Below are 14,200 nucleotides of genomic sequence, written 5' to 3' on the forward strand. Positions count from 1 at the left end.
AAATAGTTCAGATATGGGGGAAAATATAACAAGCATTTTCTCAAAAGTACACATTTGTAATGTGTAGTTATATGTATGTATCATTTGTCATTTGAATGATTTTCAGTTTGCAGCTTGAGCTGAACGATCCATTCCAGATTATATTTAGGTTTATGTAGCTCAGTTTCCATGGCTGAATTAACCTGATATTTGGGGATGGGCCCATATCAATCCACCAATTCTCCCATTATCTGTACATTTTGTACAGTTGTGACATTTTTGAATATTCTATGGCCCCAGGTTCACTGATTTAAAGTGAAACTAATTGGGAATATGTATCATGTAAACACAGTATCAGCTGAATTAATAAGGGTCTTAAAGGGCCACTCCATTGATGTCTTATTCCACTTCCATAAAATATTACGTTTGCAGCCTGTAGGCTGACACTTCATTTTGATGTAGTGGTTAGCAATGTCGCCTCATAGCAAGGCAGTTCCTGGTTTGAATCCCGGGTTTGGCCAGGGTCTTTCTGTGTGGATTTTGAGACAAAGTAATGGAACGAAGCCTGCAAATCAAATAATGAAGCAGGATCCACCTTAAGACCCCTTATAATGTCAGCTGATGCTCAAGTTTGGCATATTCCCATAACAGTTCATCAAATTCAACACCATGAGAGCAGTGAACCTGGGGCAACTGAACAAGTCAACGCAACTTCTGACCAATTGGGTCCATTACATTCCCGGCGCTGTCCACCACTGTTTCACCACTTTTCATATTCCACCTAGTACAGAGGTGAAGCTGCTGAAAAAAGTATCAACCTGAAGTCAAAACCATATCAGCATACATCCCTTCATTTTGTCAGCTGCTCACTTATAGGTTGTTATGGTCTGATTTGCAAACCGCTCTTTGATTATTATTATTATTATTATTATTGTCATGACATTGTAAACCACTTGTCGAGACTTCACATTTGCTGTATTTCCTCCATGTCCAGTTCAATGTTGACTCTTTCATCATCATGGACAAAACGTTTGAAGTTATAAAACAATATTATTCTCTGTGTCCTCTGTGTTTTTTGCAGTGATACTGACTTCCTCCCTCTCGATGCAGGCACAATGCTGGTTCATACTGTCGCACTTTTTAGGGAAATGAGACCCCCCTCCCAATGTAAACCATGTTATTCCCCCCACCCCTGCCACACACATACATGAACACACGCACACGCACACACACACACACACACACACACACACACACACACACACACACTGCAAAGGGAAGCGTCTGAAGTCACGGGATCAGTGGCGTAAAAAAACATGAAGTGTAATATTTTGCAACATGAGTATCATTCCAATAAAGTTTTACTGGTGAAATTCTACTGAACTTGTGTGTGTTTCCTGGATGTTTTGGTTTATTTTGCAGCATCAGCAGCTACACAGTCGCAGGAAAGTGAACATTATTTGATGACACCACTTTAATCAAATGTTCTGGATGGTCCAGTGTTTGTGGCCCAGAGGTCAGAGGCGCCTGATGCGCAGTGGGAACAGTCGTCCACCCATCTGTTGGCTCTGGTTCGCCGTAACGCTTAAAAAACCACGACACTCGCTCTCTGGTTTGTGTGTTTTTCTACATATTATAAACTGCTGGCTGATCAGATCGAGGCTGCGAACAAAGAACACGTCTCCGATGCGCTCAAAGCGAACCTATTCCACCTTAAATTCCATTTGCGTCTGCGTCGGAGAACCATAGGCGCCATCTTCGGTCTACCTTAAGCGCACAATGTGGCCAACCAACGCAGGCGTACCAGCCAGGCTTCCGTCCTCATTCTCCTGCCGGGGAACGCACTCCGGCTCCAGCGTCACTTCAGAGACAACAGAGGGGGAAGGAGAAGGAGACGCACCCGGGCCAAACCCCCATCCCGCACCCGCCGCAGGAGAAGATGTCCGAGCCCAATAAGTACCGAGAGTGGATCCTGGAAACAATCGACTCCCTCCGCTCCAGGAAAGCGCGTCCAGACCTGGAGAGGATCTGTCGAATGGTCCGGAGACGACACGGGTCAGACCCGGACCGAACCAGGACAGAGCTGGAAAAACTGATCCAAGAGCAGACGGTGCTCAAAGTTAGCTACAAGGGCTCCATATCGTACCGGAACGCGGCCAAGGTGCAGAGGAAAAGCCGAAAGAAGAGTGAGTTTATCACGGCGGCTGTTGGCGGTGGCGGCGCGGAGGCAGCAGCGAGGGAGCGGACCAAACACGACCATCTGAACAACAACGGCGACAGTGCGCACAGCTTCACCGACCAGGAGGAGGGAGAGGAGCCGGAGCCCAGCCCAGATCCCCACACCCAGACATCAGGCACGAAGCTCAAGCCTGCCTCCAGCCGAAGTAGCGGAAACGGGTGCCTCAACTGTGGCGCAACAACGGGCTGCGCTGTCGGGAGCGGCTGCAAAGAAGAGAAAGCAAGTGCACCGAGAGACAAGGGATTAGAACATCAGGCAGCGGGGGGCTGCCCGGAGCCCGGTGTCGGCCACGGAACGAGCGCGCACGGCGACGGCAGCAGGGCGACGCCGAGCAGGAGCGATGCTGTCTGCGGAGGAATGGAGCCGGGTCCGTCCGGAGCTGAGAGCCAGAACAAAACTTACACCGGGAGCGTCGGCAGCCTCCCGCAACAACAACAGAGGCAGCCCGCGCCCCTCAAGCCCAAACTTCGAGTCGGAGGAGGGGGCACCCGAGCGGCGGGGACCCACGCCAACTCCTCCGACCTGGGCGACAGGCTGGTGGCTTCTGTTCGCCGCCTGTCCGAGAGGAGCCACCGAGGGGGCTCCGCCGCTGCCGCCTCTTCCACCGCCACGACCAGAGGCCACATGAAGCCGCTCGGACTCAAGGAGATCCTGGGCTACCTGAGCAGCCAGGAGCAGCTGTCGGAGGAGAAGCTGACCCGAGGCAAAGTCAAGGTGGTCATGGAGCGAGAGGTGGCGAGAGGCCGGCTGCGCAGGACCCGCTGCGGGAACATCACTCTTCCCCTGAGGGGGATGGTGATGGTGGAGGAGCCGGCGTCGAAGAAGAATGCGTCCGCGGACAGACTTGGGAAGAGCGCACTGCAGGAGAAGCACACACCGACGAAGAAGGTGGGCAATGCTAACTTAATATGTCCAACACGTCCCACTTGTACAGAACTGAAGTGCGTGGGTTTGATGGCAAAACAATGATCCTGCAGCAGGACGCGCTCAGCTGCTCCCAATATTTGTTTTTTCATGTTAAACCTCGAAGCAGAAGTGTATGATCGTGTTTGTGTGTGTGTGTGTGTGTGTGTGTGTGTGTGTGTGTGTGTGTGTGTGTGTGTGTGTGTGTGTGTGTGTGTGTGTGTGTGTGTGTGTGTGTGTGTGTGTGTGTGTGTGTGTGTGTGTGTGTGTGTGTGTGTGTGTGTGTGTGTGTGTGTGTGTGCATGTCTGCGGCCGTGTGTGTGTGTGTGTGTGTGTGTGTGTGTGTGTGTGTGTGTGTGTGTGTGTGTGTGTGTGGGGGGGGCTCGGCTTCCTGCACAAAAGGTGCGGGTTATTACATCTATGTGCAGACAGCTCCGGAGCGGCATCCCCCGGCTCTCCCGGGATAAGCGCGCACGCCATTAAAGAGCGTCTCTGCGTTAGCGCGGGCACGACCATACCTCTGGGTTCCGCTGTCACATCTGTGCCTGTGGGTCCGTGATTCCTCTGCAGGAACTTCAGCCGAGCACAGCGGGATCGTCTGGGCCTGCCGCGCAGTACAGTAGTAGGCGGCGTCTCTCTTAAACTTGAGACGCGCCGCTGCCGCTCTCTTGCCGCTCCCCCGCCGCGCAGCCGCGCCTCGTGTCCCTTCTGTTTGTGTGATTTTTGAGTTGTGATTCTAACCTTGTAGTCGATGCTTTTTGTCATCGTCTGTCTTAAACTTGAGACGCGCCGCTGCCGCTCTCCTGCCGCTCTCCTGCCGCTCTCCTGACCTCTCTCCTGCCGCGCAGACCGACCGGTCGCGCGTCACGTGTGTTCATGCAGATCACAGTTTGCATGGCTTTTGAGGCGCAGTCACAACCTGTATTTATTATTGTTACTGTTAGTGGTTGTTGTGTTCTCCCCTCGCTAACGCCGCCTCTCCCCTGCCCGCGCCCCATTAAATCCTTTGTACCGTTATCTGACAGCGCGCTCTCCTCCCTCTCTGTGGGCGCACGCTCGAGTTGGCGCTTATAGCGGTATTTCTGTTTCTGTCCAAGTGGGAGGCGATCCACACCTTCCGCCCCGAGAAGGAAGCGCAAACCGTCTCTTGCATCGCAGACCTATATCTGTGCTGTGAGCCAATCCTGAGCAACAACTTGGATACAACTCAGGCGCTGCGCACTCACTTTGTTCAGCCCCCAACCCCTTTTCTGATGGAAGTTTATATGTGTTGTTGTTGCAGCCGCCGCCCTCGTCTCCTGTCCAGGAGCATGAGGCCAATGGAAACAAGCAGCGAAGAAGTGGAACGGGGAGAGAACGAGGAAGAGGAGGAGGAGGAGGACGCTGATGATCCCGGAGTTTCGGATGAAGAGGGAGGACCATCGCCTGTAGCCATGACAACCGAACACAGGGCTCACGGAGAAGCCCGCAGAAGATGCTGAGATCCAGGCAGTGTCAAAGGAGGGGAGCCCCCATCAGCAGCAACAGCACAGTGGCAAAGGTGTGTGCACGTGCGTGTGCATGAATATGTGTGCTGAGTACAAAGTAAAGCAAGTTGTAGGGTTAATTAAACACAGATTTTCTGTCCCTTTTAGAATTTAAACCTATTTAAGTTTAATTTACACATTTAGGATGTAGTTGTTGTTCTCAGTGGTTGATAATCGGTCTTTCCCCTCCTCGTCTGTGCGTTTAGCGGCTCTCTCAGGGGTGGATTCCCCTCGCCAGGACACCGTCCCCACCTGTTCAGGGAGTTGTCGAGGTGTTGCAGTGTAACGGTGCACGCTTGGAGGAGAGAGCTTACCTCCCAGATCAGCCGCATATGGCAGCACAAGTAAGTGGAGGCCTCTGCATCTGTCCTGACGGTTTTATTCACTATGCATTCATCAATGAATAATTAAAATTACTACCCTCACACATGGAATGCCGAATAATGATATGAGGTGTTTTATATGACTTTGATAAATCAAAATCTCTTTCTTTGAACATATAATTACTAAGTTACAACACATCATTGTCATTGTGTTTAATAAGCATAAAAATAAGTAGGTGGGCACTAGAGGTCATACCTCCATCAAGGCCCAGCAATCCCATAACGAAACCACATTTCAATTCACTAGATCTGGATTTTTATTATTCTCTGAGAAATCAATGGAATTTTTTTTTAAATGCCCATATCTCACAATGTTGAAAAAGTGAAAAAAAGATTCCTGGATCTGCCCCCTACCCATACAGTCTCCTCCCACCAAGATTTGTAGTAATTTGCTCAGCAGGTTTGCGTAAAAACATATGACGAAAAACTAGACAAAAACATTACCTCCTTGGAGGAGGTAAATATTCAGCAACCTGGTAGTTTTATGTCCTATAACATAAAGACTGCCTGATGATGTCGAAGTACATGCTCAAAAAACACATCTTATTTTGGTTGTGTTATCAAAAATGTTCTGTTAAGTAGACATTAGTTTCCCTGTCAGACAAGAGTCTGTGGCACCAAGTTTCACAGAAATATGTTCAGTAGTTTTTGCGTGATCCTGCTGACAAACCAACCCACAAACAAAACGGGACTGACTGATTTGTGTGGTCCACACACTGATGCCTTTTACATCTCTAGTACAGGCAGCCTGAACCACAGCTGGATGGAGATAAACTGAAGAAGAATGAGCAGTGAGCAGCTCAACAGACATAGATAGTGATGTTTGTCCAAAATTCCAGAATGTATCCAGAGAAGGAAAAAGAGATGTCCTTAATGGGAGATAACATATTTTTGTACTGTATACAGTATTTAAACCATGTAGTGAAGAAAATGAATGTGAAATTGTGTAGTTATAATGTAATTAACATGTTCACCATCTTACTGATTTGAAACATTTGTGTTGAAAACAAGCTACAGATAATTTTAAAGTATTTCTAAGTGACCTAACAGAAGTGAATTCTGTGTGTATAAACAACTCACTTCCTCCTCATACATGCTATGTGAAATTAGAATTTGAGGCAGTTTTTTGGTATGGTACATGCACAACTGGATTTTTACCTGAGACACTTTGTTGTAAGAAAAACTCTGGTGTGCATAACAAAATGAACGATGGATGAATTCATTTTAGCTGTGTGCAGGTACGGGCTGAGTTTGAGTGACGTCTCTTTTTAGGAGTTTGGTTGCACCTGTTCGAGTGGAAGAGTTACACCCACACTACACTTTTATCATTTACTGATTCATGTATGCCTGATGCCCACATGCAACTCCATCATAACTCCACCCAAGTTCAAAATTCTCACTTTTGTGTCTGTGTGTTATAATATACACATGGTACTGTGTTGGAGTGTGTGGGGTGGTGTGTACTCATACTTATATCTTTGTGAGGACCATATTGAGTATATCCCGTATGTGTATGTGAGGACTAGGGTTGCAAAATTCCGGGAATATTCAAAGTTGGAAACTTTCCATGGGAATATACGGGAATATACGGGAATTAACGGGAATAAACAGGAATTAATGGGAATAAACTGGAAATTGTGTGGGTAATTTATACTAACTGTATTTACCTGTCATATACAGACATAAATATAAACATTTTGTTTTGTCATAAGCTGATTTGAGCCCTGAGGAAACTTTGGGCACTTGACTATATGCTTCTGCATCTTTGTGGCATTCTTAACATAGGTCTTTGCACAGTATTTGCAAATGTACACAGCCTTTCCTTCTACATTGGCTGGGGTGAAATGTCTCCACACATGAGATAGTGCACGTAGCATTGTTCTGTAGAGTAAGATGAGAAAAAAGCTTGTAAAAAACACTAATGCAATGCCAGAGATATAAATAGTGAGCTAAACAATTGGAATCGTCTTTAAAGTATTTACAATTGATGGATAAATGAATAGAAATAGGCTAGATGAACAGATGAACAATCCTCAATCAGCATGCTTATATAGTTTCCCCAGTAATATCATCAAAACTTCCCTGACTAGTCCTTCGGCTAATGCAGTAGTGTGGCCTCAATCGCCCTGCTGTAGTGTGCAGGATGCTGGGAATTATCTGCACATGTGATGGAAGAATGCACTGCACATGTGATGCGCAGTGCAGGGTTGAAATTCAACGTGTAGCGTGTGCTGCATTCCATACATCTTTAAAATAGAGTTTTGAATTATTTTTTTATTGCTCAGCGTTTAATTTGCGGTAAAAAAAATTTTTTTAAATTCCCAAAATTCCCCAGCTTAACTTCCCATGGAAAGTTTCCGGAAAGTTTCCGGAAATTTACCGGAAAGTTTCCGCCCCTTTGCAACCCTAGTGAGGACATTGGTCGTTCGTCACGTTTTCAAAGGGCTGTTTGAGGGTGAAAGACTTGCTCTTAGGGTTAGAATTAGGTTAAGGTCTGGTGAAGATTAGGATAAGGGGCTAAGAAAATATTTATGTCAATGATTGTCCTCACTAAGATAAAGGACTGTGTGTGTGTGCTCTTGTACAGCTGTCATTGTGAGGACCAGTTTGAGTCTACAACCTATTGGAGTGAGGACATTTTGGGAAAGTGAGGACCTTTTGGCCGGTCCTCACTTTGTTACCCACCTTTAATGGACTGTTTGGGGGTTAAGACTTGGTTTTAGGGTTAGGGTTAGCATTATGTTTAGGTTAGGTTAAGGGTTAGGGTTAGGATTAGGCATTTATTTTGGATGGTTAGGGTTAGGGAAAGGGGCTAGGGAATGCATTATGCCAATGAGTGTCCTCACTAAGATGTACAAACTGTGTGTGTGTGTGTAAGTTCCATCAGTTTCCATCAAGCAGTCACCATGCAGACTCAGAGAAGTGCAACATAAAGCATAGACGCTACAACTCCTGTACCAAAATTTGCCAACTTTCTGAGTTATTGTTCCGACTTGAGGTGGCGTTCATGTGAATTTATCCAGCAGTGAACACTTTTTTCAATTTAGTCCAACACCACATGAATGCACAGGGCTGTCAGTGGTCCAGTGGAATTGTGGGTTATAGGCACCAGGTTTTGGCAAGGAAAGGATCTAAAGATTTTTAAAAAAAAAGACAATAACTGCTGCATTGATTTCATCTGTTATTTTAACTAGGGTAATATGAGCACAATGCTAAGGAAAATGCGAAAAACAAAACAAGGAGCTGCTCTATGTCCAAAGCCGATTTCTGTCTCCTCTCTAATGCACTGTTTTAACAGCTACTGATGATGAGGTGTGTTATTAGTAAGTATAGTTGTAGACAACCCTTTTTTCCCCAGGTGCTGCAGTGTTTTATCTTTTTAGAGACACATGCAGAAAAACTCACTGAATAACAGACAGGCTGCATTGGACAGACTTAAACTCTCCACTGGGTACGACTCCTCATCTTTGTCAAACTCTTGCTCCCCTTCCTACCTCACACCATCATCATTTACACTGCCACAGCAGATGGTTGAAATGTCTTGTTGCAGTTTTGTCACGAAGCCAAATTCCCTCATCCTTCACTTTAGGTGGAGGCCGCGTCCCGCTGATGTTTTCAAAATGATTTTACCTCCGGCTCTTTCACCAGTAGTTTACAGCTCTGACTCATTCCAGAGGATAGATATCCTATAGATGTCTTTGTGCCATCGTCTCATTTTTTATCTTCATCTTTGTTTGACTGCCCTCTCTTCTCTCCAGACACAGAGCCAGCCGCAGCATGATGGGATCAACCACACCTCCTCAGGCTTCAACAGTGAGTTCGGTTTTACTTATCATTGCAAAATGTGTGTGTCTTTGTGCGCGTTTGTGTTCGGTGGTTTGCAGCGATAACAGGGAATCCCATTGAGCTTCATTTTTCCCCCGTAGACATGGAGTGTATGACAGAGGTCGGTGTGTCGTCCTGCCTGCTCACACCCACCGCCTCCCCGAGAGACTCAGGCCTGTCTGAGGAGCTAGGGATAAATGGAGGTGTTAGCAGTGGAGGGTGAGTACAGCAGACTTACTAGAGACATTAAAACAGTCATAGGGCTGAGGAGCATCGTATCCGACCTTGCTTGTTTTTTTGGGGTCTGTTACAAATTCCACTTTCTCTCTTTTATATTAATTGTAAACAAGTCCAACATTTTTAGCCCAATGAGTCTGAAAACCTCTGCAATGCTGTGAAGAGGATGGTCTGTACTGGATAAGGAATCAGAAATCAAAATGTTTTCACTGTGTTTTGGTCGATGGATCATGGTTAATCAACATGTAGAATGTTCGCTAAGAAAAGGTCAATACAAGGTGGAAATCATTATGCCTCCGTGCTGGCAACAGCCAAAGGTCGAGGTAAATGTGATGTTACAAAAGATCTCTGGAACATTTTGAGGGAATGTCTTCAAGTTTGGTAATAACATTAAGTTGGACTCAAAGATGAAATGATTAGATTTTGATGGTTGAATGTCAAAGGTAAAGGTCACGGTGACCATATGTTCTGAACGTGATATATCTGGAACACCCAATGGGAATTTCATTACATCTGGCACAAACATACCCTTTGACTTAAAGCTCAATGTCACTGTGACCTCACAAAACCCTTTTTGACTTGTGAGCACATTATCTTAAGGGTTCAGCGTGTAGAATTTAGTGACATCTAGTGGTGAAGTTTCATGTTGCAGCTGAATAGCCCTCACCTCACCCTCCCCTTCCAAACATGAACGAGAACCTGTGGGAGCCTTCAGTTGTCATAAAAACTCAAAAGGTGTTTAGTTTGTCCAGTTTGGACGACTGTAAAAAACATGGCGGCCTCCATGGAGAGGACCCTCTCCCGATGTACATAAAAACGATTTAAATATAAGAGGACTATTCTCGAGTAAAGAAAACAACAATTCGTACAATTTAGGTGAAACACACTGGTGAAAACATCAGTAGGATTATTTTATATTAAAATTAATATTAAAATTCACCTAAATCTAGGTAACTACAAACTGCATTCCTCCATCAAACTCTGTCAGCTCTGACAAAGCTTGCTTTCTCCTGCATGTTTGTAATGGTCTGATGGGCCTCTTACTCATATTTGTAGGTTCATGAAGTGTGAGGGGGCCAGTGGAAGCCCGGTGGACTGGACGGTGTCTGATGTGGTCAGCTATTTCACAGCAGCAGGTTTCCCTGAGCAGGCTGCTGCCTTCATGACCCAGGTGAGTCTGTGATCCTCTTTAGCAACCACCAGAGGGCACCACAGACAAGTTTAATATCTGTACTTGAACTACAAGTTGAACCTTAACCTGTGTCTCCACATCTGCATTGCTCTGCTCTCCTCTTCAGGAAATCGATGGCAAGTCTCTGCTCCTCATGCAGCGCAATGATGTTTTGACTGGCCTGTCAATCAGGCTCGGCCCTGCCCTCAAGATCTATGAGCGGCATGTGAAGGTTCTGCAGAAAACACACTTTGAGGACGACGACTGCTAACGACGTTCAATGGAAATACACACAGTTGTGTTTGTGTCTACATATTAACTCAAGTTATATAAAAACGCATGCACGATATACAGTATAGACTTTACTTTTCATCTCAACAAACACACACACCTCTGTTTGTCTTTCCCCTCGTCCCCTACGACTGCTCGAGACCATCAACAAGGATTTTCTACTAAACTGAGAGCAAACATCGGCAGGAGAAAGCAGACTTTGAAGATGCAGGAGGTTCAAGACAGTCATTTAGTTTTTTATTTACAACGATCAAGCACTTTGCATTTTCTTGATATAACCCTGCAAGATGGTTTTTCCATAAACTGTTCTTTCATGTTGACCTTTATGCACATTTTGAATGAGGTCCTCTTTTTCGGCATTGACTTTTTTTTTTTTTGTGGCTGGAATGCAAGAGTTTCTTGCCGTGGGCGCGTGTAAGTTGATACACACATGGACGCAGCATGTTGGATTGAACAGCGACATTATAAGTTGACCAGAGTGGAAGGATGAGATTCTGTTTTGTTGCTGCTGACCCATCGTAGTCCTCAATGTCAAGATCAAATCTGGTGCAATAAGCAATAAGCTGATGATTTCCCTACACCTCTGAGAGGGTGCAGCACCAAGTCAGCTCATTGATCAGCAGGTGGTGGATTTTTAAGATAAAAGTGTCATTCATAAATATGCTCATAATGTTTTAAACAGAGTCGGCAATGATCTCTGGTCTATGCATGACCAAATCAGTGTCTGCTTTCACCAAGATAGACTTTGACTGTGGCTTAAAAGTCAGATGCCTGAATTTATCTCCTGCACAAATAGTGACCAAGTAAAACTAATTTGCTATGAGCAGTAGGTAGATCACAACTTTTTTAAAACTAAAACATGACTGACTGGACAACACTCAGCTCCATTCACCCCAACAGAAAACATTTGCCTTCTGGAAGGATATAATGTTTTTAAAGTGCATACCTCCACCAAGGCCCAACAATCCCCTCATGAAACCACATTTAAATTCACCAAATTCAGAATATCAGTCCTCTAAACATAAATTTAAATCATGTTTTTTAAATTTTTTTATTCTCTGATAAATCAATGAAAATGCTGAAGATTCAGCAGAGAAGAACCTTCATTAGAATAAAATTGTCAGTGTGGTGGCGAGCTGAGATGAGGTGCTGTGTCTTCAGGACGCGGTACCTCTGCAAGCTCATCACTCAGGATCAGGACTGGGATTCACCAGTTCCTTACAAACCCATCATGAAGTTTGTATTTGAAATCTTTGTTTAAAAGTTTATATTGACTGCTGAACTAGTTTACTTAATCAGGTTGCCCCATTAAAACAGATCTTAACTGGTTAAGTTAATTACTAATGTGTAAATTGACAGCCTAAGTGCCTGTGGCAGAACAATGAACAGTTTAAAACAGGAAGTTAGTGGAGGATTAAACAATAAAAACAAAATTGCAAACATGTAGCATTCAGAAGTATGGGTTTATGTTGTTTATATTTACATTACGGAAAAATGTGTATTTAAAAGTAAGACGTATTAATTCAGTTTAGAATGAGGGGGAAATAATAGTGATAAGAAAAATGTCTGCCAAGACTGACACCCTATCTTCATTAAGTTAAAGAAAGGTCTGTCCCTTTCTACGGATATGTGCCAAAATCTAATGGAGATTTTCTTGGCCCATGTCCCATCCTTCCACCAAATTCAGTGGAAATCAGTTTTGTATTTTATCCAAAATCTTGTTGACAAACACACAAACGTACAGGAGCGTAAACATAACCTCCTGGGTGGAGCTAATCTCTACATTAAACCCACATCAGACTAATCTAATAACAAAACAAAGACTGATCTAACACCAGTCTGAAAATGTATTTTTAAATGTTGATCAAACACACCAGCCAACTGAACTGAACAATCAACTCTCCACTGTGTGTAGTGGGGTGAATATGTAAATATACTGAAATACTCCAATCAATACGTCAAACATTTTGAATCACTGGAATAACTTTAAGGGAAATATGCTGAAGCGAAGTCAATCAATGAACTAATCTCATCCCACCAGAAATAATTTTTAATACTGGTCCTCCCTCCCAGCCCTGTAACAACATACATTCCATGTCTTTTTATTTTAGTCTCTGTTTCATTTTTCACCATATTTCTTTTTAAACCGCCTCTACCTCTCTCCCCTCATTTCTCCCTTTACCTCCACTTTTTCTTTTCCAGGAACACCTATTCAGGTTACTACTCTTGTTGGAAGGTGTGTGTTGCAGTGGTTGTTGCCGCTGCGTACGTCAATTCATTCGTTTCTGCTCTCATGTGAAGGAGAGGATGGCTGCGTTTGAGTCTCACACAGGGGATGATGTACAGTCGCCTCTGTTGCTTGTCTCCTGTTATTTGTTGAAGGACGATTTTTAGTAATAAACGATTAAATTAAAACAACACAATGTTTCAAAAGTTGAATTGTTGTTGTTGCAAACGTGTTTATTCCACGCTTGTGTAAGATTGTGCCTGTGTGTAAGTGTGTGTATGTTCCAGGAATTCATACATTACACAGTCACATTATGGGGACTATAGGTTTAGATTTAGGATAAGGTCAGGTTAGGTTAAGGGTTAGAAGTATGGTAAAGGTGTGTGGGTGTGGGTGTGGGTGTGAGTGTGAGTGTGTGTGTGTGTGTGTGTGTGTGTGTGTGTGTGTGTGTGTGTGTGTGTGTGTGTGTGTGTGTGTGTGTGTGTGTGTGTGTGTGTGTATGGCTCTGTGTTGGAGAAAAAGTGTTTTGTAATCCAAAATAATGTTCACATTATTCTGTGGCAAGGTCCTGAGATCATGAGCAAGCTGGCAGGAGAGTCCGAGAGCAACCTGAGAAAGGCGTTTGAGGAGGCAGAGAAAAATGCTCCAGCCATCATCTTTACTGATGAGCTGGATGCAATCGCTCCCAAGAGAGAGAAGGTAAACAAAAACAAGTTAGGAGGCTTTTTATGTTGTATCAGATCTGAGTATTTGCAGAAACTATGTGTCACATTAGGCACATTTTATGTTTCATGTAAGAAAATAGACAATAACAACTGTTAAATTCGAAAACAATGAAAGAATGTAAATGAATATTAATGATGTTTATAAGTTTTTGTTCTGTCATGAGAGTTAAAAGTGTGTGTGTGTGTGTGTGTGTGTGCGTGCGTGCGTGCGTGCGTGCGTGTGTTCGTGTCAGCTGGATCTCAACAACATCTCCCTTCAGTCATATTGACATGAAACTCTGCTCTATAGGAAAACCGCCTGTGTGCAACATTTATTTAAGCCCATAAATATTTCACAGTATGTCGGGATGTGTTCTCCACAACAAGCTCTGCACTTGTGCTTGTATTTGCTGCTCAGAGGCAGAGGGGAGGAGGAAATATCATGCTATATCAGGCCTGGGACACTCTCCAAGGTAAGTGCTTGGGATCCCTGCGTGTTGTTGATTCCACCAGAGTGTGTGTGTGTGTGTGTGTGTGTGTGTGTGTGTGTGTGTGTGTGTGTGTGTGTGTGTGTGTGTGTGTGTGTGTGTGTGTGTGTGTGTGTGTGTGTGTGTGTGTGTGTGTGTGTGTGTGTGTGTGTGTGTGTGTGTGTGTGTGTGTGTGTGTGTGTGTGTGCGCGTGCGCGTGTGTGTGTGTGTGTGTGCGCGTTGGTGCC

General features: G+C 44.6%; 1 protein-coding gene across 1 annotated transcript; it reads left to right on the plus strand.

Annotated features, from left to right (window-relative positions):
• Positions 1 to 1,730: 1,730 nt before the first annotated feature.
• samd1b (sterile alpha motif domain containing 1b) lies at positions 1,731 to 11,546 on the plus strand. Its single transcript, XM_034602720.1, is given in 9 exon segments — positions 1,731 to 3,106; positions 4,404 to 4,430; positions 4,432 to 4,566; positions 4,568 to 4,705; positions 4,854 to 4,991; positions 8,789 to 8,843; positions 8,957 to 9,074; positions 10,149 to 10,263; positions 10,391 to 11,546. Coding segments are annotated over 9 exon segments (2,058 nt in total). The 5' UTR covers positions 1,731 to 1,918; the 3' UTR covers positions 10,535 to 11,546.
• The last annotated feature ends 2,654 nt before the right edge of the window (positions 11,547 to 14,200 follow it).

This window comes from Hippoglossus hippoglossus, chromosome 1, assembly GCF_009819705.1.
Source record: "Hippoglossus hippoglossus isolate fHipHip1 chromosome 1, fHipHip1.pri, whole genome shotgun sequence".
Lineage (NCBI taxonomy): Eukaryota > Metazoa > Chordata > Actinopteri > Pleuronectiformes > Pleuronectidae > Hippoglossus > Hippoglossus hippoglossus.